The sequence below is a fragment of the Pavona decussata genome, unplaced genomic scaffold, assembly GCF_977016875.1.
Source record: "Pavona decussata unplaced genomic scaffold, jaPavDecu1.1 SCAFFOLD_426, whole genome shotgun sequence".
In the NCBI taxonomy this organism is placed as follows: domain Eukaryota; kingdom Metazoa; phylum Cnidaria; class Anthozoa; order Scleractinia; family Agariciidae; genus Pavona; species Pavona decussata.
Window position 1 is genome coordinate 231061 of NW_028145783.1, and position 25646 is coordinate 256706.

General features: G+C 38.0%; 2 protein-coding genes and 1 non-coding gene across 3 annotated transcripts; 2 read left to right on the forward strand and 1 right to left on the reverse strand.

The window, feature by feature from the left end:
* The first annotated feature begins 2025 nt into the window (after positions 1-2025).
* Positions 2026-18041, forward strand: LOC146450757 (2-hydroxyacyl-CoA lyase 1-like). The gene is made up of 17 exons (XM_085099958.1): positions 2026-2245; positions 4493-4533; positions 5246-5326; positions 5998-6070; positions 6488-6565; positions 8346-8440; positions 8902-9014; positions 9879-10014; positions 10498-10603; positions 10774-10857; positions 11310-11423; positions 12261-12314; positions 13462-13562; positions 14039-14209; positions 15793-15894; positions 16501-16696; positions 16943-18041. Exons 1-17 carry the CDS (start codon positions 2063-2065, stop codon positions 16973-16975), a joined length of 1761 nt encoding a protein of 586 aa, XP_084956084.1. The 5' UTR covers positions 2026-2062; the 3' UTR covers positions 16976-18041.
* A 3719-nt stretch (positions 18042-21760) lies between these two features.
* LOC146450758 (uncharacterized) lies at positions 21761-23609 on the forward strand. The gene has a single exon (XM_085099975.1). It carries the CDS (start codon positions 21871-21873, stop codon positions 22990-22992), a length of 1122 nt encoding a protein of 373 aa, XP_084956101.1. The 5' UTR covers positions 21761-21870; the 3' UTR covers positions 22993-23609.
* Positions 23610-25479: 1870 nt separating this feature from the next.
* Positions 25480-25570, reverse strand: Trnar-ccg (transfer RNA arginine (anticodon CCG)). Its single transcript is given in 2 exon segments — positions 25480-25515; positions 25534-25570. It is a non-coding gene; the product is annotated as a tRNA-Arg (tRNA).
* Positions 25571-25646: the final 76 nt, after the last annotated feature.

Genomic DNA, 25646 nt, shown 5'->3' on the forward strand with positions numbered 1-25646 from the left:
TATTCAAATGCGAAATAAACAACAAGTTACACATTGCAATAAAAGAAACAAAACAAAAAAGCCAATCCTGAGCGTAGTTACAAGAAGAGGTGACCCTGAAACGAGAACCAAGGTTTGAAACCTGTAAAATGATTCCCAGGATCGAAAACAAACTTTGACTTTTACAAGTCGAAATGACATTTCTTGAAATGATAGCTCGTTTTAGTATTTTTTTTTCCCTTTTTTATGTATGTCAGTACTTGTTTTGTGTGTCGGCACAAAAAAAAAATTCTAAAGCGGTAACGGTGCGAACTTGTTGAGACGTCAAGGCTTTAAATTTCCTGCTTTGAATTCAATCAATATATTAAACTCTGATTAATCGCTTTGCCAATAAGGCGATGCAAAGGAACGTGCAAAATTCTTTGTCTCAAGCGGAATACTGCATCAAAATTTTTTAGCTGAAGGGAAGTTATGTGCTGATGCGCAAATGGTACAGAGCAAAATAAATGCATTCAAATGATGTAGTAGCTTATGTCAAGACTGCGTGCCTTTCTCACTGCCTTGTTAGTGATGCCTAATCACATGTATATGACAGAAGGTATGGAACGCAAACGGTTCGGACAAGTGAATTGTGCAAATGTGCTAATTACTGTTCTTTGGTTGAGCAAAATATTTTGTTTTGTAGATTGCATTATGAATTTTTATCTATCAGTATAAAAGAACATGGCTAGCCGTCTGAGTTCAAGTTCTTGGCTTAATGACGTGTACCACTTCAGAGATAAGAAGTCCTGCAGGTACGTTCCTCCTTCCTGGGCGTGTGGCCGGGGAACGTCGGGGGGCAGGGCGGGGTGCCCCCACCCAGCCCCCTCCGCACTGGGCGTGTGGCCGGGGGACGTCGTTCACTCAAGTGTAATAGTAGTCTCTCTGCTATTACACTTGAGTGAACGTCCAACGCCGAACCCCTCAAATCGCTAAAATCGCCGTCTTCAACCTCAGGAACGACAACACACAACACTTAAGGTTAAAATACGTTTATTTTGATTTTAAATGAGAATATTTATCGCAATCTAGTACGATAATACGAGGGTTTTCGATATTCCCATACATTTCCTCTATAAATTCAAAATACAAACGGTCACACAGTTTGTGTCGGCCCTCTGTGTAATAAACAAGGAGCTCTACAAGCACAGCGGGAGCGATGGGCATTTTTTAACAGGCGTTTCAATACTGAGCTCTGTCTTTTAAAATGTCTAAAATGCTATTGAAATAATCTAAGTTCAGAGGAATTTTCGCCGGCTTCTTGTTAACTTTCTCTGTATAGATTAATGCGAGTGGACTGCACGTTTTCCTTCTGGCCCCAGTTGTTCAAAGGTCGGATAACTTTATCCAGTGGATAAGTCACTATCCGACAGTTTCAATCTGTGCAAAGATTTCAGTATTTCCTCTTGTACAACCGAATATGTGCACTCTAACCACTGCTTAGTTAGGGAGTGTACGAAAACCTTGGAAAACATTTCACATGAAGTATATTTTAGACGCTGAAGAGTGCCTTATCCAACGGATAAAGTTATCCAGCCTTTGAACAACTGGGGCCTGATGTTTTTCCAATAAATAAATATGCCAAAACAGTTGATACGATTTCCTCTTAATGTCTTTACAATTCTTAGCCTCCTTCGCAGACCCTCTTTTGGCTCGTCACGCAAGGAGAGGAAAGATTTCGTGTCGAGCCAAAAAAGCCTCTGCGAGGGAGGCTAGGTACTTTTGGCTCCCTTTGATTTTCCAGTGCGCTTACTGCTTGCTCATTTACTTTATTTGATTTGGAGGTATCCTTCTGTAGCGCAGAGTCAGATTTTAAGTGAGCCCATTTGAACTCAAGCTATAAACCTCACATGTACAGATTGAAAAGTGAACCATCTCGACTGACCGGCGGCGAATCTCTTCTACCCGTTCCCTCTCAAAAGTTGTATGTGCGCAGTGCAGTGCGGCAGTGACCGGCAGTGCAGCCCGGGGTCACAATTGCGTGACATTTGCGTGGGCCCCCTCCCTCCCCCCCCACCCCCCAAAACCTCTCCTGAGATTCAAAATGGCGGACGTCGAAGAAGTAGCCGATGAGGATTGTCTGACTGGTGCGTCACTTTTGGCCTCTGCCTTGAAGTCTCAAGGTGTTGAATATATGTTTGGAGTTGTAGGTATTCCAGTTATTGAAGTGGCCGGCGCTGCACAAGCAGAAGGAATCAAATACATCGGCATGCGAAACGAACAGTCGGTAAGGCAATTTGTATGCACCAATGCAAAGCGTTTGGACAACGACTCCATCACCATTTCCCAATTTTATTTTTGTGATAAATTTCCTTCCTTCTCTCTCAAAATATTAAGTGAGTAAATGCTACATCCCTGGGATGCTGAAGTCCTTAACTTTAGGGGCTAGAATTCAATGTTTTTGAATTCAGGTTAATTTTATAGATCGTTAGTAGGCAAGATTTCTGCAGAGCTACATACTTTAATTATGTATACCTTTTCCGACTCAAACTCCATAATTTCACGCTTGCCGTTTGTGGAAAAGTGGTTAGTACCACAGGGGTGCATGTATAATTAATATTGGGGGTTTGAATTTCAGTTGTGTGGAAATCTTTGGATTGTAAAGTGCGTTTGATCATTCTAATGTTAAAGGGCGCTATATAATTAAAAATTATTATTAAATTATTAAATCTTTCCAGTTAATTCCCTATAATTAGGTGTTTTATTCTTTTCAGAGTCTTATACAACTCGTCTCACTATACTGTTGTGAGACAAGTTGTGTAAAGCATTGCACTACTTTATAACGCAGTTACCTTTACTAGATTTTTGCTGTCTTGTGGTACTTATGTTACTAGAACATGGAGGGTCTTGGGTTCGAATCCCATCTGGGGGCTCAGATTTTTTCTGTGTCCTCTTATGGTTGATTCTTTACATCTCATTGTATTTTCCTTGTGGTACTTGTTTCTTAATAGCTAGGGGAGCAGGGATGGCGCAGTGGTCATAGCACTCACCTCCCACAATGTGGCCCGGGTTCAATTCCTGGACTCAGTGTCATATGTGGGTTGAGTTTGTTGTTGGTTCTCGTCCTTGCTCCGAGCGGTTTTTCTCCGGATACTCCGGCTTTTCCCTCTCCTCAAAAACCAACATAATTCTAAATTTGATCTGGATAGTGTCCCCAATTACAGTCGAACCTGTATATAATGGCCACCCTCGGGACTTGAGGAACTGGCCGCTTAATACAGGTGGCCGCTTAAAGGGACAGTATCACGCTATTTTTAGTAACACGTTGAAAATCGGAAAGACTTTAATCGGTTGATAGCAGCCAAGATATAATGACAAAATTCCATTAAAGACTATCAGAATGCAAAGAAGCTATCCACGGATATTTTCGCCGGCAGATGACCGAGATAAAGAGAGGTTCAATTTTGAAAACGTCTGGCGGACGTTTTCAAATTTCGCTCTTGTAAAGCACTAAAGTCGCCGGTTGTACTATATTTTGGTTCAACCTTTCGTCTCAGAATCACTATTAATATTTCTTTAAATTAGCGATTGAGAAATTAATTAACACAGTGTTCAAAGTTTAAATTTAGTGAATTTTGGCCAAAAATCATGATATCTCCCATGATACTGCCCCTTTAATACAGGATCACTAAAAATACTCACTGGGCGTCGTCTAATGTCAATTTTAATTACGTATCATACAAAACACTTCATGCAAGGAAACAATAGAACAATTAACACTCTTTTAAGTGATCAATACTTTAAACAAAGTTCAGTGCCAACTTGTAACTTAATGGTATAATATATGTAACATTGTGTAAAAGCACTATGCAATAAATATAAATTGTCCTCTACTCTTCTACGGTATACAGTGCTCTATTTCTATGACTTATATGCAGTTCACAACAAAATATCTCATTCCGTCATTTCATAGTTGTTACGCTCAATGTTCAATGTCACATGGCTGAAGAACAAGCTAATTAAAGATGAATTTCTTGCTAGAGAGTGAAGCATATTCAAAACAAACTTTTTTTTAGCGTTCTTGATATGGTACTGTACTTCAGCACAGTGCGGACATCTGAAATGCGTTAACGATATTAAACGGCCGAGTATCAGCTTACAGTAGCTTTGTCCTTGTTATTTCTTTATAGTGATGCTGAATCGCATTTTAAACACAATAAAATACCGCATAAAATAACATGTGGCTTAGTTTTCATTCAAGGGTGGCCGCTTAAGGCACGTTTAATACAGGTAAAAATAACAAAGAAAGACAAACATAAGACTGCTACAGGGTGGCCGCGGCTGCTTAATAGAGGTGGCCGCCTAATACAGGTAACAAATGCAGCGTTTATATGAGCGAAAAATTGGGACTTTGAAAACTGGCTGCTTAATAGAGGGTGGCCGCTTAATACAGGGTCGTTATATATGGGTTCGACTGTAGTACTCTGTGCTAAATACATTGACACTTAAATAAAGTGATTTATGTATTTATTAGGCTTGCTATGCAGCATCAGCTATTGGCTACCTAACTGGCCGGTAAGTTTAAAAGGAAGTGGGAGATAATAGTCATGTTCATCCCTGCTTTCTTGCTGATAATGGAATATGACAGAGGGAAACAATGAAACAATGAATTTGGCAGTCATCGAGGAGGGTAACTGAATCAACCAGTGTAAATTATATAGTGACTGGCCAGTCAATCAATCAATCAATCAATCAATCAATCAATCAATCAATCAATCAATCAATCAATCAATCAATCAAGCAATTACTCAGTCAACCAGTAAGTCGCTCAGTTGGTCAGACAGGTAATGATAGTGGCTAATAAATCACTGAACCAATCAACCAACCAACCAAACAGCCATCAAGTAGTTTGTCTGTCGGTCAGTTTTATACCGATCTGTCTGTTTATATAACAATTTCCATCCATTCATTAGTCAGTCAGTCAATTCGGTTTGTTTATCGGTCTTGCTGTCTGTCTGTCATTTATCAGTCAGTCAATCAGTCAGTCAATTAGCTATTTTCTCAGTCAATTTTACAGTCATCAGATTTATCACTGATATCAGACTTACAGTAGTTTCCCTAAGTTGAAGTGTTTACATATTCCTCTTTTGTTGTGTTGTAACCTTATTTCTCTCAATCATCCAATAAATATTGTGTAAGGTTTAGATCCTTGTTTCCTATAGTTAAAGAACGTTCTCCCAAACACCTCCCGTGAGTGTAAAATAACAGTTGATTGTTTTGGTTACAGACCTGGTGTTTGCCTGGTAGTTTCAGGACCAGGTTTGTTACATGCTTTGGGAGGAATGGCAAATGCAATGGTTAACTGCTGGTTAGTGTTTCCATGAAGGAGGTTTGGAAATGTCATCATAACTATCATAATATGTGGTAACTTTTGCTTTGAATTTCTCCTAGAATTATTGGGGAACTTAAGCAACGAGGACGGCGACGACAACAACAACACCACAAAACAGTAGGTTTAATGAGCAAAAACAATCGCTCTGCACGTGCGTTTTACATTTTGGTAGATTTCTTTGCTGCCCTCTGCAAAACAACAACATGAAATGACCAAATTCTAGGTTTTTTGGAGAACCTGAACACGCGACGGTGAATTTTCCATTTTCTTTCTTAACTTGAATGCCACTCCTACCAATTTGGTTGCTGATTAGTTTGCCGTTTCTGTAGAAGTTGAGCGAGTTGAAATAATCGCGAAATAGCACAAATGAAATAAAGGTATAATATTTTCGGGTGACGATGTTGTTGCTGTCATCGCTGCTTAAGCTCCCTATTAATGGTTTGAGAACTACAAACACTCAAAAGAATGTTCCATCTGATTTCCAAACACCTTGAAGTTGGTTAAAAAAAACTCTGCTGCACCTTGTTCAGATGAAACACTCTTCCTTCTGTTTCATATATCACATATGCCACTTCATTTTCATCTTAAGACAGTGAGTATTTTGCATAATATGTGAGTGACAGTGTTCTTTAACCTGCTTTCTTTAGGCCATTGTTAGTAATTGGTGGTTCGAGTGATGTCGATCAGGAAAGCATGGGTGCCTTCCAGGAATATCGGCAGGTAGGGAGCAATTTGTTCTGATAAAAGAGCTTTTTGTCAATGCTAAACCATCTCAAATTAACCGGAGCGTAAGTTAGACTCTGTTTAAATAACTGGCCCAAACGGTTTGGTGCATAACCAGCCTATAGTGCATTTCAGATTTAACTCAGATTTGCTGGAGTTTTTGCATGTGCATGGCCATGAATTCCTTCCTTAAATTTACTTTCCAGACCAAGTTTGTTTCTATGGTCTTCTTATCTGCTGGTATTAGTAACAGGAAAGAGTGAGAATTCTGAGGAACTTGGTGCACCGAAATTCAAAAGTCATACTCGTACTCATTCTCTTACGTGAACTCTAATATAGAGGTATCTACTGTTGGGATGTCGTGCATTTTCTGATAAGAAAATTTGTAGTAAATGTCTCTGCAACATTCTCCAGGTTGAGGCAGCAAGACCCTATGCAAAATATTCTGCACGGCCAAGCAGTGTAGGACAGATACCATTCTTCGTTGAAAAGGTACAAACAGCGATTTCAAATGTGTAGCTTGTTGATAAAATTTGTACATTGTACAATTGTTCTGAAGTTTGAATTTTGGTTAGATAAAGGGCTAACCCTCAAACAGTAGCTTTTGAAGCCATACCTTTATAAAATGTTATTCATCAGCTGGAGTTCATACACATAGGGTAAATAAAGCAACACTAACAATAACAGTAATGTTTGTCACTGTGACAGGTTTTAAAAGATGAATACAATGTTCCCCTATCGCCATTTTTAAGAACAACAATAACAATGATTGAAGGGGTACCTGGAAAAAAGCACTAACTAAAGTTACGTCTGATAAATTGCTAGATTCTCCTTCCAAATTGCCTTGTATTTAACTTGTGAAGCAAAAGGAGAATTTGACCGTACATCAAAAGTCACTTACGGCCTTATTCTGGGCACCCCTTCAATTATTTACACCCATTTCTGTAGACTGCAAAAAAACCTCAACTACTATATAATGCAATATTTAAACACAAATGAGATATTTCTAAAGTACAAAAAGTGAAAGGTGAAGAAACCCAGCGGCTGAAACTGGTTTTGGTTTGTTCTTCCTTTGGAAAATCACTTGGTATCTTCCTCTTAAGTTCTATAACTAGTTTGTACATGAAAAGGTACTTAGTTTTAATTTCAGTGCAGGTGTGGCCAGCCAAAACATAAAATCTCAATGACATACTGTATGTTGTGGTTCAAATTTATCCTTGGTTAAAATTTTATCTTCTTATTTATGCCGGATGCCTGCGGCAGACTGCATTGAGGTTTCAGTTGAATTCCTTTTTTTTTTTCTTTTAATTTCTTTTTCTTCATTGTAGTCACAAATTGCAATGTTTTCTTATTGATTTATTCACTGAATCTGAATTAAAACCCTCACCTCACCTTCCTCACAAAGGATATTTTTGCCCTCTTTTGTTCTAATTGTCTTCAGGAAAGACCGGCCAATCAGAATCCACTGGTTGCACATATATGTTTAGGTCTTAGTGGAGTCTAGAAAGGAAGGCTTTTGTCCTATGCATAAAAAATCAAATTTCAATCAAAATGGTGGGTGTATTGTTCAAGAGTAAATTTTCAAGACTCCAAACGTGCCTTTTTCAGAAAGAAAACAAACCTCTTTGAAATGTTAAATCGAAGGACAAACTTGTCAGGAGTACTAGACAGTTTGAATGTTCAGTGGAAATTCAAGAGTTCACAATGAAGAAATTACGCTTCGAGGCAGACTTTGTCGCCTGAATGCTAGAGCACTTCTGGGAACCTCACGAAAAATTGCATGTTGATGTCAATTTTTACTGACAGAAATACTATTTTGAGTGACTGATTCTTCGTATTCATAATAGTTTTCACAAAAATTATGTTTGAAAAGTGTGCTCCGCACCAGTCAATACATTTGGTAGGTTCTTTTACAGGTCACAAAAAAATTTACTGATGCTGCTAACTCACAATTTCTCCCTGAGGACAGTCAGGGCTTTTTAATGGACTCCTCCAAACGGAAAAAAAAAATGTCAGTGAAAATAAATATGATGACCAAACCCAGTCTGCTTAACATGTTTCTCTAACCACTTTGCCTTGCAACTTTACCTTCTTCATAGTATTAGGCAATCTGAAGAAAATTATTCCAAACATAGAACAGTGGAAAGGATTCATTCAGAGCTTGGAAAAATGTATTGGAAGAAACACATACATTTATGTGTACACACTAATTTAGTTGCAGTAATTTTCATACTACGGCTGCAAATTTTCCTATTCAATGACTATTTTATAGGCTGTACGAACAAGTATATACGGCAGACCAGGAGCTTCTTATTTGGACCTTCCAGGGAATATGATAACAGGGAAAGTAGCTGCTTGTAAGACAAGGTGAAAAGGTGGACCATGAATGTATTTAATATGTAGAATGCTTTATTGTATCTCCCAGTTACTACACGAGGTGTGATTGGTCAATTTTGTCAGCTGTATTTCACTGAAAGTTTAGCCTTGTTTTCTCGGTCCGTACTGTAAGTTGGTTCCTTGTTTTTTCCCACTGATTTATGGCCTGCATGCTTCGCGCTTGGGCCATAAATCAACGGGAAAAAACTTGATCAGTAACTTACAGTATGGACCTCGAGCTTGGTTAGTAAGAGGTATATATTAACAGAATTTATATAAAGGAATGAAACATTTAATCAGCGAAGCATATTGGAACAGCTGTTATTCTTTATGTTTTAGAGAAGGTGCATAGGACTTCAATGAAATCTACCTGTATTCAATAGATACATGATATGTTTTAAGTTTCCCTATCAGAATCACAAACTAAATATTTATTCAATGTTTATTTCCAGGTTAATTCGTTGTTCACCTGCTCCACCCAAATGTCTTGCTGATCCATCTGCTGTGGATAAAGCAGTCAGGGTGCTTAGTGAAGCAAGAAGACCTCTTGTAATAATTGGCAAAGGTATTGAAGAGTATTTCTAGGACTGCATTGTTTCTTTTTTTGCTCAGCGACCTCTGAGCCTAAAATAACTGTTTTGGTAACTCTTACTCCCTTGGGTATTTACTGTAGAATCTCCAAAGACAACTTTGTTCTCCACAAAACTGCGAAATCATGCAAAGACAAACTCCATTGCCAAAGTTATCATCTCGGCAAAATGTTCTGTTTCCTTGTTGTGAGCTGGAAGTACCATTTTTTGTTAGCTTACCAGTTCTAGCAATTTCTCCAAAATACGCGGGAAGACCTTTAAAAAAATTGGCCATTTTTTAAAGTTACAATGGATCCATTTCCAGATCTTGGGCATCTACAGCTAGAGATAAATATGGATACTAGTTTCTGTGCACTTGAAGGCTTATTGTTACCAAAACTGCAAAAACAAATTATTCAAAATTACAAATCAATCTTTAAATGCCATAGAACTAAGACCTACCTTTTTGCCTATTAAACGTAAGCTGCACTTTGGGTATTGTAAATTGTAATCAAATTTTTTTTTCCATCAGATTTTTTTAAGCTAAGTCTTGTAGTGTATTGTATTTTCTTAGCTTGTATGTACGTTTGTAGCGATCTCTCTGTAACTCTTCATGAAGTGGAATTGAAATTAAAAAAACAAAACAAAACAAAACTGGGTATAAGTAAAATAACAGCCCACCTCCATCGAGGTTGTCATCATGTTGGTTGACTGCTGGTCAACTGTCAGCTGACAGTCATTGGTCATTGGTGCAAACATGTCTCTTGTCTATTCAAAGTAGCACTTAAAATACTATACACTGTAGGTGACACTGCCCCTTAAATTATTGGTTCATTTCTTTCTATACGCTGCACATGTAGGTGCTGCATATGCACATGCTGACAAACCACTTCAGGAATTTGTTGAGAGATGCAATGTACCATTTCTACCCACACCTATGGGGAAGGGAGTGATTTCAGATGAGCATCCTTTGTGTGTGGCTGCCGCCAGATCAAGGTTATAAGTGTTATATTTATGATGAACTCTGATTCAAGGTTTTTGACAATAAGACAGTCTTTCAATTTTTCATGTGTAAGTGATATTATTTTACAAAGAAAAAACAGAAAATAAGTCCAAGGCATATAGTGTACAATTCACGTGTAATAAAGTGGCTAAAGCCGTTAAACAGTGCTCAATACACTTTTTAAGTGTAGAGCTTTGAATAAGAAGATATAACGAAGAGACAAAATTCTCTGTTACTCCGAAACTTGGAGTAGCAGAGAATTTTGTCTCTTCGTTATATCTTCTTAGTGTACAATACATCAATTTTATTGGCGACTATTAGTTAATATATATACTTTAGCAGCCTATTTCACACTCAAATGTTTGCAATAGACAATATACCGGTAAGAAGTAACTGGTGCCATTAAATGGGCGAGTACTTGTCGTGAAAATAATAAGAGGCATTGGTTACTTGTAAAATTCACTTTTCTTCATCAGGGCATTATCTCAAGCTGATGTAATTTTTCTGTTTGGAGCAAGATTAAACTGGATTCTTCATTTTGGAAAACCTCCAAGATTCAAGGCTGATGTCAAGATCATACAGGTTAATTAGTTTAAACTTGATTGCATATTGACTTTTTACTGGCTGAGAATTTGACTGTAGTTTAGCCATAATTTTTAAGCCCCAATATCAACACGCTTATTCTCTTTACTGTCCTTAGTACGTTTTTTATGATTGAATTTATAAACTTTTTTAACAAATTTTTTTTGCAGATTGATCTTCATGCTGAGGAAATGGAAAACAATGTACCTGCCGAGGTTGCACTGTTAGGAGATCTAAGGAGTGTTACCGAACAGGTGGTCTGACATACAGTCTACAGAGTAAAATATTGCAGTCCCTTTCGCTTTCAGTTGAATTGTCACTTTTGATGATTTTATCCACAGACTCAAAATTTAGAACATCCTTGAATAGCGCAATAGGAAGTATCACAGTAAAGAACTGCTCAGAAGCTTTCATTTTCAAGAGTATATAACACTGTACACACTTACATACAGTAAGAATTTCACTAATAAATCAAACACCAAAACCCTGTTGTGTAGCATAGGTAACAGCACCACACAAGACTATAAGTGCTTTAAGTGGCTATTTCACTGAAGATTTCATCTACAAACTCAGAGCTTTACATCTATGGACTTTAAATGACTTTATAGTGACTGTATCTTAACATACAGATCCCTAACCTGGCTCAAACAACTTCAGTAATTTCAGTGTCCTTTCTATGGACTGTATTAAGTTTTTCTTTTTTCAGCTAAATTCATCGGTGATTAGGACCTTTGGGGAAATGCCCACAAGTCTTTGTGGTGAACCTTCCTGGAGAAAGCAATTGATGGAAAAATCAGAAGCTAACAAGAAAAGAAATGAGGTACGTACTCAAAGCAGGGTCACAAACACCCTCAATTTGAGTGGTTCTAGGTGAATTTCATTCCTCTATCTATATCTAACACTCTGCAAGGCAGACACCTCATTGTGGTGTTTTTTGATAGTGCTGGGCCTGGGGTGTGTACTTTAACTGTATACATGTACAAATCAATATATAATTTTTATTTTTAGCATTTAAACTGTCAGGGGAGTCTTGCCATCTTTATAATTATTTGCAGCTGTTTGTTATTAATGATATATTGGTTCCTTATGGGAAGACTACTATAAAAGCTAGTAAATAGTGATAAACCCTAGTTGTATATATTTGTTCAAAGGTAATTATAGGGAGCGCCCATGTACCCAAAACAGCACCAGTATTTCTTTACAAAAATTATGGGTACGGTACCACTTTTTAATGGGTCCACACCATTTTTTGTCTGTCGTGTAAGCAACACTTACAATATATTTCTCTCTGGACCTGGACTATAGAGGAAACTGACAAATGTAATTTGTATAATTTCTATATACATAATTTCTACTTCAACTGTATATGTGTGTCCCTCAGATTTCAAAATTGTCTTTTACCTTGTTAATCTAGCAAGTTTCCTATTAATTTTGCAATATTTGTTGTTGAGATTTCAAATCATTTGATATCAATTTATTTTTGGTCACTTTTTTTTTAAATGCCTACTAGCAAAAAAGCCAACCTGGCACCCAAGAGGCCAAAAATAGCATAATTTTGTGTGTTAATGTGTTTGGGTGTAGGTCATTAAGTCAATGGAAGTTATTGACTGAATGACCCACACAATTATTGTGACCTAATTTTCTTGTTCTTTATTAGGAACTTGCTAATGAATCATCAGTGCCAATGAATTACTATCAAGTCTATGGACAGGTTAGACTTTGAATTATATACTGATTGAAATGAATAATAATATCCCTGTCAGTGTAGTGCTAAACCTGCTACAGTGTAGCTCAGACCACCTGGAAATAACAAGTGCATTGACCACATTGATAATCGTTAAAATAAAATTATTTTAAACCATATATCAGATCAAGGGAAGTAATAGCAAAGTCTGTATTAAAGTCTTGTATCATGTTTTGCAGTGGTTAATTCCTGATAAACTGTTTTGTGATGTAGCTGGGTGCTAGTCCTTTGTAGAGTTACGTGTGGCGTGTTCCCAGGTTTTCCAATGTTTTGCTGGTACCTGTACATCAGCAACATTAATTGCACAGAGGCTAAATGCATATTGTAGATACAACATAGATAAAGAGTGCTGTTGAATAGGGGGAAGCGCAGATAGATGTTCATGGGCCACAGATGCCAACCCAAAGTTAAATGCATGCTTTCCCTTTGATGTGTTCTGGAAATCAATTGAAACAAAAGTTTCCCAATCCTTGATGAGAACAAAAACAAGCTATTAACCCTTTAAGCCCTAACAGTGATCAGTATCAAATTTCTCCTTGTAATATCAATGCTTATTCAATGCCTGAGGTCATGCGAATTAAGGATATGATTACCCAAGGTGAACTTTACCTTCTCCCCAGCTCCTTTATAAGAAAAGTATGGGAACAAGATAGGAAAATTTTCTTTCATATTAGGGGTTAAAGGGTTGAAAAGAGCATACTGCTTTAACTTCCAGTCACCGTCAATAATCTGTGCTTAAGTTCCCTTAACCCTTTAAGCCCTAACAGTGATCAGTATCAATGTTTTTCTTGTAATATCAATGCTTATTCAACCCCTGAGGCCATGAGAATTGAGGATAAATTATGATCACCCAAGGTGAATTTTCTTGACATTTTAATAAGTTCTCTCCAGTACTTTTGTAAGGAAAGTATGGGAGCAAGATAGGAGAATTTGTTCTTTGATATTAGGGGTTAAAGGGTTAAAGTACCTCACTCCTTCATCTAGAGAAATGTACAAATATGTAAAAGAGATGGGTGCAATCCCTGATGATCCATCTGACTTGTTCAATCTATAGGATGGGCGAAAGAGCTATTGTATACATGTAAGTTATGACTTGCTTTTTAAACTCTTTCAGCTCAAAAAGTATTTACCACATGACTGTGTAGTGGTAAATGAAGGAGCTAACACAATGGACATTGGAAGAACAATGATCCCAAATCACCTCCCAAGGAAAAGGTATGCATATGCCTCATTTTTATTACATAATGCAATTTGTTCATCTTGGCTTGTCGACAGCACACCCACCTGTGAAACTGTTGAAAACTGCATGGTTTGCCTTGGATTATTAAACAAGTTTGGACCTTGTCTCTTTTTTTGAGTGTGGAGTATTTGTTGGCTTAAATATATTGGAGCAAACTCTATTTTTGTGATAGCTGTTAGCTAAGATCTCTCTTAAACTTTGGAACTAAGAGGCGTCTTCCTTTGCATGTTTCAGAGTGATAATAAGAATTTTAAGGAAAGAAAAATGTGAAGTAGAGTGATTCCTTCTTTTTTTTAGTTCCCTTTGTACCTGTACTTACAAAATTGTATCTCTGAGCAGTTCCTTTTCTTCAAAGCAATATTTGCAATCATGTTTGCCTTTTAAATTATTAATCGGAGGAGAAAGTACTCTTCCTTTTGGTTGATTTACTTAGCTGCTCGATTTTTTCCAGGCTAGATGCAGGCACATTTGGCACAATGGGAGTTGGAACTGGTTTTGCTATAGCTGCTGCGTTACTTGCTGAAAGTCAAGCGGAAGGTGCTGGTCCCCCCAGGAGGGTGGTGTGTGTCCAAGGTGACAGTGCATTTGGATTTTCAGGAATGGACCTCGAAACTGCTTGCAGGTTTGTCGTGCACTCTGTATAGCATCAGCATTATTATTTTATTAGTACTAACAGTAGTATTCAGGGGTTTGATTAATGGCCAGGGGCCAAGCAACATGACCGTCTGTGAACATGGCACAAAAGTAAGATCTCTTGCAAAGAATCAGACTCCCATCCATGGAAACTCGAAGAATCCAAGACATGCTATTGACTATTAACAATAGCATATCGAACAAAGCTCCACCTGCAATTAGAGATCTTATCACCTTACGCTCGACCAAGTATGATCTTCGACATGAGTATAAATTATCCTTTCTCTGCCAAAAGTTAACGCAACTAAATATGGTCTCAAATCATGGAGATATTTTGCCGCAAAGATACGGAACGAGCTAACAAATGATATTAGAATTAAAGCCGGCAATAATGAAGTGAAGAACAAAATCCGATTGCTTGGGAATATTTTTTTCATCTGATTCTTAGTTCTTAGCTTTTACATTTTTTATACCATGAGTTGTTGTTCATTTTTTAGTTTCTAGTTTTTAGTATATACTTGGCCGTGGATTACCTATAAACTAGCGATTAAGCTAAGCGTAAATCCCACGTTAAATAGAGTATCATTATCATTATCGTTATGGCTTTGCCCAGCTGCTTTTAACATCACGGCTGTCTCTTTTCATAAATTAAAGAACATATCCAAGTTAACTATCCAGCCCCGGTGTACTAACTTTTGCCCACCTGTTCAAAATCTTAATGAAACCCTTGTATCATTTTACAATTTGCATGACTTGTAATGTAAAGGTACATAGCTTTAGTTTGTTTTTCCATTTAGGTGATATTATTGCATGTTGGTTCTTGTGTTATTTACAAAATGCCCAACACTGTAGTTTTTTCTAGGCATTTATACAATTTATGTCGTGATAATGTCATCGTTATCAAGTCATTTGACTTGTTGGCAGACCTTAAATGGATGTGCCAACTCAACCCTTTAGTTGCCAAGCACAAGGTAGCATCTTAATGTTACTATTTCTTTATTTAGAAGTAATTATTTGGTAGGCAGCATGGAGTAGCATTTAGGGCATCGGACATATTATCAAGAGGTCCAACACTTACACTTGTCTCACTGTTCATGGTTATGCTATGTAACTAATAGCCAAATTGGTCTTATCGACCTGTTGGTAGCCTATAAGAGCAGATGCTTTCCCCACCATTTGTTTTACCCATTTCATAGTGGTTGAAAAACATCTAGAAAAGGTGTCCACTCTTGCACATCAACATGTTGAGAGTTTTGAAAGTATCAATTGTTTGTCACATTTGTAGTGTTTGTCTCTCCCCTTTACAGTGTCCCCAGTAGTTGTTTTTACAGTTGAGCATGCCTGTAATGTTTAAAAAAGGCATACAAATAAGGCAAAATGTTCATGCAGTATGATGCAGAATAACCCAGCTGCTTTGTTTGGACTTCAAACCACTGATAACTGTATTTAACAGTTGTTTACAAGCACTGCCATGCTAAATACTGTGGCACCTTATTAAGGCAAAATGATTTTTTTTTTCAGTTTAATTGGAACACATTGAATTAAGTTTGCATAATTTTTGTTTATGCTCAGGTACAATCTGCCAATAATTTTCATGATTGTTAACAACAATGGCATATACAGTGGCGTGGATGAGGAGGGTTGGAGTGAATTTGGAGTGGATCCTGCAAGAGGGTAATAAATTACTACAATTATTATATTACTATGCAATATTCTTTGAATCAGTGATAAATCATGGCAGTTGTTTGTTGAGACATTCCTTGGAGAAGCTGTCTAAAGATTTCTCATCCACGTTCTGTTCTCCATTCTCTTGCAAATTGTTTAAAAGTTTTTTCATTGGCATTGGGCCAAACCAATATATTTAAGGGAATAGCTCTGGATTAAGAACAGGTCAAATGAGGGTGGACGCTTAAGGCCTGTTTAACAGTTTCAACATGCGTTCAACACCGTTGTTGAACCAAGTGTTGGGTGCATTTGAACAGGTCGTTCAACATTGTTGAAAGCATAAAACAATGTCGACAGCTTGTTGGAAGTGTGTTTGAATCAAATTGAAGCTGGTTTAAACTTTCACTCAACATCAATTCAACATTTTCTTTGTTCTTGAAAATGTTGAATGGTGTTGAAACTGTTTGAACACTTCGTTCATACAACATTTGCCCAACATCCGTTCAACTTTTGTTGAAAGAATGCTGGGCAAATGTTGAAACCGTTTAAATGGGCCTTTTAGCCAATTTGGGTTGGTACAGTACCTCTGAAATATTTTGTTTTAACTTTTTTCAGGGCTCCACCCACTGCTCTCCAACCAAAGACACGATATGAGCGAATCATCGAGGCATTTGGAGGGAAAGGTTACTTTGTGGAAACACCAGCTGAACTGAGAACAGCGCTGAAGAGCGCATTTGAGGAGACAAGCAAGGTCAAGAAACCAGTGTTGATTAATGCTATGATCAGTCCTTATGCAGATAGAAAACCACAGGTACAATACATCTAAACACTTGATTTTTTTTAATCTTCTGCATCAGAGAACAGAGATGACGCCATCCAACCAAAAAAATCAAATTCTCACTGCAAGTGCATACTAAACTTTTGTTGGTTACATTTTTGGTGAGCATGGTAATGCAATTTTGTCATTAGTATTCCTGGCAATGCACAGGTAATGAGTAAGAGGAAATGAAGTTTTGATCAGTGTTAATGGTTAAGTGTTTTTTTTCTGTTTGGACAGGAATTCTTCTGGCTCACTCGCTCAAAGATGTGAATAGCAAGAAAGTGAAGATTATTGTTCTGCAAGTAACATCAAAAGTAAAATTGAGACAATGACGACCCATCATCCAAGTTATCCACAAGCTGTGATTGACAGCTGACGGTTATTTGATCGACACCTGCTGCATCTGCATTGGCATTCTCCTCTACAATAATTTGAGTCATCACAGAATGGTCCTTTGGAGTCCTTTGTGTGATAATCAAAAATTTTTGACTAGGTGGTGGTTAAACTGGAATCAAAGTTTGCACTAATTGTGGGTTAGCCCAATGGTGCCTTGAACATCTGGGCTAAGGTCATTAAATAAAACTAGGAGTTGCTAATCTGAGAAATACTGCATTGAAGGAATACGGAATAAGGAAAAAGGAATTTGTAAGAGTACTAAAACATGAGACTCTTAGCACTTGAATGTTAATATGGAGTTCATCGGGTGACCTTCCTCACTCCAGCAGACAGAGTATCGTTGCTCTAACTGTTGAGCCACAGGGAGATCTGTAGTAAACTACATTGTGGGTAAAATTGAAGAACAGCTCCGCAATAAACCTGTCAGCTGACAAACGGCCCACAGATGACCAACAGATGGACTTTGCAAGCTCTCTGGTCGTTGATCTGATTTTAAGACTTATTTCTTTCTTTTAGTTTATTAATCCTCCCGGTAATCTCTCTGGGACAGTCCACAGAGTCTTTTAGGAGCTGTTCTTCAATTTTACCCCTTCGTGTATAGATTGTTAGGGATAGTACTTCCTAATTTTTGCATTGCTTATGGCTTTGCGGAAAACAAAAGTAGAGGTTAAAAAAAGGGTTACTGCGGGATCTAAGAAGAAAATTAGGAGTAACCATGCAGTTTCCAGCAACAATTGTTAACCAATAATAATTCTAAAAAGCTGTAAATAAGCTTATGTATGGCACTTGAAAATGTGCGGTTATCCCCAATTTTGTTTTTCAGATTTCAACAGTTAATTGTCCTTGCTTAGTTTGTTTTATAGCTGTACAACATGAAAACATACAAAAGTGACTATAATACAACGAGTGACTATAATAAATCATTTGATTCGGAAAAGAACTGTGTGTTTACTTAGGTTGGATTTGTACTGATTTATGTTTGTGTTGTTTTATCCCGGGCAAAACAAGAACTTCTACGTGTATGACAACAACTGAAACACGTTTCTGGGGTGTCAATTACTGGGAAACCTAGGCTAGCAAATTTGAAGGGGTGCGTGGAATAAGGCCCGAAGTGACTGTTGATGTAAGAACAAATTCTCCTTTTGTTTCACAGGTGAATAAATTGCAATTTGGAAGGAGAATCTAGCAATTTATGAGAAGTCACTTAAGGCTTTTCTCCAGGCACCTCTTCAATTGATCAGTTTGCCTGAAAATGATGCCCTATTCTAGACCAAAACTCTCTGATTTCTATACTCTATCCCAGACTAAACTGGTTGAAAACCGTACTGTTCACAGCAGTACATACCCATATAGCTTATACATGGGAGTACCCCCTGGCCCCCAGCCGAGATAGATGTTCAACAAATATACCATTTCAAAACACTAGTGTTATTTTACAGTAGAGGTTATTAGTCCACTGAGGAGTGCAGAGAAATTTTGAGGGAAAAGTAGCTTGCCAATCATCTTCCCTTGTCTCTTATTGTTGTTTTTTTGTTTGTTTGTTTTTTTTTTACACACGGTTTTTTAATCAGATTAAAGTCATTCTTTTTGTCCCTAGTCTGCAAACACAGACGTATTTCCGGCTGCCGCTTCTCTCCGCCGGAAGAGACAGCAACCTCGTTCCCAGGGTCTCTCTTCTTCGCTGGGGCGGGAAGAAGAGAGACCCTGGGAACGAGGTTGAAGAGACAGCCGGAAATAGTCGAAATACGTCTGTGTTCGCAGGCTACTCTTACTCCTCCTTGCTTTTTTCTTGCTTTCCATAATAGACTTAGTTGCGAGTGGTCAGAAACGGTGTGGATTTTAACTTGACTGATATAAAACCATTTCAATTCGCTGGTGCAACTTTAAAAAAGAGTAAAGATTCAGGTGCACAAAAACGAACCTGTACTTTTTTACCTGTTTGGGTTGAACAGTCTCCCAACCGGCAACTTACTCAAGTTTCTTCATATCAGACCATTTGACTCGCTCCCTAGGTTGACCATTTGATTGTTCACAGGAAATGTACCGGGTTTTTTTGGCCTTGTTGTAACTTGCTAAAATCCTCTGCCCCCCCTCCCCACCCCCACCCCCACCCCAATCCCCCTAAAACAAGGAGTTTCCCAAATTCTAAACGTTGCGCGCTCAGCCGAGTGAGTGAGAGCACTGTACCATCGATAATTATCAGAATAATTACCGATTGTTTATATTATTGCCCAATTAGCAGGAGTGCACGACCACTGCCTATTAAAGGAAGACTGTTCCCTGCTCTACTCGCAGCTTTTGAAAGGTCGGCATTAGATAACATAGGGTGAGGCGGTCCCGACTGATCGGAATTTTCCGATCGTCCTTGTGACGTCATCGTCCGACTGCTTTCACGAAATAAACAAATATGGCGCTGAAGTGCTTTATTATCCTTTGCATTGTGTGATAAATTTGCCGCCGGCCAGCTCTGTTGGGACAACTATTCCTCAGTTTACACACTGAAGGACTGACAAAGCAGATTTTTTCGAGGAGCGGATGAATGTTTACATGCCTTTACCATTTTATCTTTGCCCACCGCTTCACTCGATGTTACTTCTTTGTACTGTTGCAGAGGACACTACATAACATAGGGTGAGGAGGATCCGAGCCCAACTGGATCCAGTCTTCGTTTGGAAAAGTATTCCTCATTAATTATTTGACTCAAAAGCAGTTCTTTCGATGAATACATGAACATATGCTGTTATATGAATTTTCAACACCTGATGAAACTGTTTACATCTTTCACGAAAGTACTGTTTAATACTTCTTTGTACTGTTTTTGCACTACATAATAGGGTGAGGGTGACGTGTAGTGGCATTTGCAGAAATGAATCATAAACAACAAGTGATTTTTCGTTGCAGGTCAAATAAAGCGCGATAATGTCAAACACAACGCGTGCGCTTTTTTTGTGTTCTTTGACCGATATTTGGGAAGAGTAGCAATAACTCCCTTCTTCCGCTGAACTGCCTATATTAGCGGGAACCCGGGAAAATCTGGCGGGAGATTTGAGTTGTAATTTACCTTTGCGTAGCTCGCGTCTTGATAATGGAAGAAAATTATGATGACTTTGCTCCTTGCGAACAAATTCCCAAAAGAACCTGCTACGTTTCTTCTATGGATCAGGTCGCAAAGCTAATAATTTTCAAGTTTTGAAACGAAAAATACTGTAAAGTTTTCCTGTTACAAGGGTACTGGTAACTTTGGAAATCATGGTGAGTTAATATTTATTAATTTTTGGTTAACTTTTGCCCCCATAATACAGTTCTGCTGAGTCCTGTCAATTGCTGCAAATGTGGGGATCTAACCTTTGGAATAATAATAATTAAAAAAGAAAATCAATGGATTTAGAATCCACAGGATGACACTGAGACACTTCTTACAACAATAACAACACAATCCTTCCTTTAACTTAACATGTTGTGATCCTTTTTTTGAATTATGGAGTTCCTCACATACACAAAACTTCAATTAGAAGAAAACGTGTTAGTGAAAATTAGGAACTTCACTCTGGACAGTGCTCTTTTGTTATTTAGAATGTTTGGTGACTTTACAAATTCAACCCCAGGAGAATGCCCCTTACAAGAAATCTACCCCAGCCCCCTCGCCCCCTTCCCATTGCCATGCCCTGGAGAGGCTGATGAAAGGATCAAATGGTTGAAAAAAAAAGGGGAAAACTTCTGATTAGGTTTACTCAAATTGTTAATGTGGTTGGATTATTTCAGAAGTCTGGATACAACAATTGCATAGTTGTAAATGCAAATGTCACCATAGATGCTATTTGTTGCTGGGTACACACCAGAGACATAATTCCTATAAAATTGCAGTTTGTAGTCTTTCATGATCACATGCATGCCCTTTCTGGTCTTGGTATCATGTCCGAAATTCAAACAATTTTTTTTAAAATAAAAACAGGCACCAATATTGAGACATCAATGGTTGCAATGTGGTCGATTGATTTTCAAACTATAACACTGTGCCTAGATTACAGGAAAGGAAATCACAGACTTTATTTTATTTCCCATGATTAAAGATAGCAAAATATTGTCCAATATAGTTACTTTTAACATTACAACAGGGAGGAGGACTAAAGCATTTACCTTTCGGGCTTTTACAAAGAAGCTAGTCCTCCCATTAAAAAAATATAAATAAATATATTTTTATACACTTCAACATAGGTTGTTGAAAATTCATGTATTCATCGAAAGAACTGCTTTTGAGTCAAATAATTAATGAGGAATACTTTTCCAAACGAAGACTGGATCCAGTTGGGCTCGGATCCTCCTCACCCTATGTTATGTAGTGTCCTCTGCAACAGTACAAAGAAGTAACATCGAGTGAAGCGGTGGGCAAAGATAAAATGGTAAAGGCATGTAAACATTCATCCACTCCTCGAAAAAATCTGCTTTGTCAGTCCTTCAGTGTGTAAACTGAGGAATAGTTGTCCCAACAGAGCTGGCCGGCGGCAAATTTATCACACAATGCAAAGGATAATAAAGCACTTCAGCGCCATATTTGTTTATTTCGTGAAAGCAGTCGGACGATGACGTCACAAGGACGATCGGAAAATTCCGATCAGTCGGGACCGCCTCACCCTATGTTATCTAATGCCGACCCTTTTGAAAAGCCACGATAATTCAGTTTCTGGTACCAGCCTGAGCCCGCAGTATTACTGAGTATCGTTTCTTTCATATTTTTTGAAAGAAGCTGCCTGACGAAGACAATCAAGATTATGTCAGAAAATCGAGCCTGGAGCCATGAAATTCATGGCAAATTAAACGATCTCCTGGCAAGTTTTGAACGACGCGAAAGAGAGCTGGCGGAAATGAGTGGGAAACTAGAAAGAGATCGCGAAACATTTAAAAAAGAAATGGAGGCCAAACGACAACAACACGAAATTTCGATCCAAGAACAGTTTAAGGACCTCGATGAAACAAGACTAAGGATAGAAAGCGAGAAGAAACGAATGCGTGAAGTTCAAGAGTTTCAGTCTTCGAAAGTTCATCTGAACATAGGAGGTCACCGTTTCACGACCTCTCTTCAAACTCTGAGGCGAGATCCCGACTCTATGTTGGCCACCATGTTTTCCGGCAGGCACAATCTTGTGCAAGAAGCTGACGAGAGTTACTTTGTGGACAGGGACGGAACGCATTTTCGCCATATTTTAAATTACCTTCGCGATGGCTTTCGCGGGGAAATGCTTCCCCAGGACGAACTTTCTCTCAGGGAGATAGCCAATGAAGCAGAGTATTACCAACTCAGTGGTCTGGTGGCTGGTATTGAAAATATATTAGACCCCCCTCCCCCAGCACCTGACTTTACCCAGTCTGAGATCGATGACATGGTTGCAACTCTGACTCGGCAAACACCTGTTCCTCGCACACCTCCAGGGCTAGATTTAGGAACTGGAAGCGGCCGACATAAAACAGCAGATTTTGTTTTTCACAACATGACCAAGAACAATCTGGATTTCAGTGGAAAGAACCTCTCTGGTCTCTCATTTGCCCATACCACCTTTGCACACAATGTGTCTTTTGTGGACACTTGTTTGGTAAACACTTGTTTCTATGGTTGTGAGTTTGCCAGTCATGTTGTGGTAGATTTCTCTGGTGCCGATATCTCGGGGGCAGATTTCAGGCAGTGTCGCTGTGTGCAGAGTGGTCCTAATGCATTCAATGACTTGGGGTGTGATCCTCTTAAGCTTGGACCTCTGGCTGGTGGTGGTGGCTTCATGTATGGCTCGAGCTGTTCCAGCTTTGCACACTTGATCAAGACAGGGCATGTGAAATTCACTGGAGCAAGGCATATTGGTACAAAGTTTGAACAGAACATCCGTGAATTAATTAATTTTTAAAGTAGGGATTTTCCTGGCAGATCATTGTAAAAGCAGCAACTGGTCAAGGTTATTTATGTACCGCTATTTGAATAGTAGTCCTATGTCCAAACTGTAGAATTAAGAAACTCCTTGAGCAAGTCATCTTAAGAATAATTTGTACTCCAACAATGGGTTGTTCAAGGGACGTTTGTCTACTAATATTGTTAAACTCCAGTGAAATAGGCAATCAGTGAAGATTTTTCCTTTATTTACACTTTAGTTTTGTCTCGGTTTTAGAAGGTGATTCAGTTCTGTCTTGGTTATCTGTTGTTAATTGATTTTATGTACTGGAATTTATCTTTTCTGAGTGGAAAGTCCTGATTAAAATATTTGAAAAATGTGCTTTTCAAATTTTTACAAGGGAATAATTCAACAGTACACATTGAGAAGACATGAATAGTAGAATTATTTCCAAACAAATGTCAAATTAAAACCAGTGGAATATTTGCAACCAATCCGTAGAGATTCAGGTGACAATGGTGTGGCGGCCATGTTGGTGTAGCATAGCAAAGGAAGGTAACAAGAAACTTCTTGTTGAAGTTACTGTACCCCAACGTGGCGCCGACAACGTTACATTAAACTTATATTTGATTTGATTTGAGATCAGCAAGCTGCAAACAATAATATCAATGGCAATTAGTACATACTAAACAAGTTGGTAGTGTCATTAGTTTCTGTTCACCAGCTGGCATTGTCTTTGGCTTTGTGTGCTTTCTAGCTGATTTGTCAAAAATAAAGTGACTAGTCTGGGTATGCTTATTAAACTGTTTGGTATATACTAAAACATGTATTCAGCTCAGTGTTGGTGTATAGTAATCAATATTTTATTTGGTCACTCTGCATTACTATCCATCTCCACTTTGGTTAATAATTATTAATTTATCAAAAAATTTTTATTAGTAACGCTTAATTTATTTCAGAGTATTAACCATCATTGAAATAATATAGAGAAGTTTCATTTGCTCCTATTTTAATGGAAATGTGATTTAATGAGCAATAATATTAATTATTTTTAAACTTATTTGTACACAAAATGGAAAATTGATTTCTTTGTGCAAAGAAAATGGCATCTTTCAAGATAGTTGTGGTGATCATCTTGGAAATTTGATATAGTTCACTTACTTAGCAGTAGTTGAATGTGCACATCTGAAACTTAAATATTAATTTGTTGGGTAGAAACAACATCCCAGTTGAAGGGGAATGTGATTACTTTTCTACATGTCAACATCATTGGGATGTCAACAAATATAGAAAGTAAGTCATGTTCCATTATGGGAGTTTAGTTGGGACCAAGCTTTGGCCATGCATATTGTATAAAATTGGTCAGCGACCTAAGAGCAGTGAAAGGATTTTGTTTCTCATCTCCAGATCCAGCCAAACTTGTACCCAGTTGCTACCAGTATTTATTTGCTGTGGGACAACAAGATAAGACTGCACTCAAGTGCACTGAGGCATGTGGGCTTAGGGGTGTCATGTCAATTTGGACATGAGAGTGGATTGAAGAATGCCATACCAGGGTGTCATGTGAAGGGCCAAAGGGAAGATAGATTTTTCTAACACCCCTTCCCATGATACCTCACATGCCTCAATCCAACCTTGTGTCCCATCTTCTCTCATCCTAACAAGAAAATAATAATTATTAATTAGTGGCTGGATATATTGTCATGATTTAAAAATCTGCCAGGCTCGGTTTTTGTTAACATGTTGCAACACAGTGATTTTAAAAAAATATTACTTTCAATTGGCGATTCTCAATTTTCTATTACTAAAAGCTATAACTGCAGTTTTGCTGGACACAAGTAAATGTAAAGGTGACGAAGGAATTCCAGTGGGAAGGATGTGAACAGGACATGATGTCCTATGCGAAGCACCCTGCAAAGATGTTGTCTTGACTAGGCAGTGCTAATAGGTATTTAACCCTAACTAGCTCGTTCTCCTATCAAGCTCATGCAAAGGTGCTAATAAGCACTACTTTATACAAGTGATTAAAAAAGCCAGAGTTAAAACCATTTTCCCTAACACAAGCCTTATTCTTTGGCCATAAAAAAAGAGAAACCACTGCTACTGCTTGCATATGGTGCAGTTTGCTTTAAGCAGAATTTTTTCCTTTCAATGTTGTGGGGTTTGATAGTAAAATGGTCAGGTTTAAACAACTGTTAACCAATCAAAAGAAACTTCATGTTGACTGCCTCCTACCCCAGATTTCCTTGGGGTCATTTCTTTCTTTCTTTAACAATAATAGTCTGAATCATTGCTTCTTCCTTGCAATCAATGTCTTTGGGTTATAGGGTTACAAATGTATTAAAACTAGCTAACTGACACTGTCACCCTGGGGACTGGGTATATGCTCCTGATTGGCCCTAAAAATTTTTTAGCCTCTTTATTCAATTTTTTGAGAGAGTTATTGTATTTTAAATTGTAAAAAGAATAAAAAAGAAAATTTTGAAGAAAAAAGAAAATAAAAAACGTCCTTGAAGGGACTCGAACCCTCAATCTTCGCCTATCCTCGAGTGCTCGAGTCCGGAGGGCGACGCCTTATCCATTAGGCCACAAGGACACACAACTTTAATTGTGGCGAAATTTAAGTAATTCAACATCGCCTTCTTGAGGATTTCACCGCAGTGACCTACTTT

What these genes read in the sequence shown, in the direction of transcription:
- LOC146450757 (XM_085099958.1), top strand. Translation starts at nt 2,063, where the DNA reads ATGGCGGACGTCGAAGAAGTAGCCGATGAGGATTGTCTGACTGGTGCG. An exon ending in CCTTCCAGGAATATCGGCAG is followed by an intron (nt 6,071 to 6,487) that starts GTAGGGAGCAAT and finishes AACATTCTCCAG; the next exon opens with GTTGAGGCAGCAAGACCCTA. An exon ending in GACCTCGAAACTGCTTGCAG is followed by an intron (nt 14,210 to 15,792) that starts GTTTGTCGTGCA and finishes GTTTATGCTCAG; the next exon opens with GTACAATCTGCCAATAATTT.
- LOC146450758 (XM_085099975.1), top strand. Translation starts at nt 21,871, where the DNA reads ATGTCAGAAAATCGAGCCTGGAGCCATGAAATTCATGGCAAATTAAAC.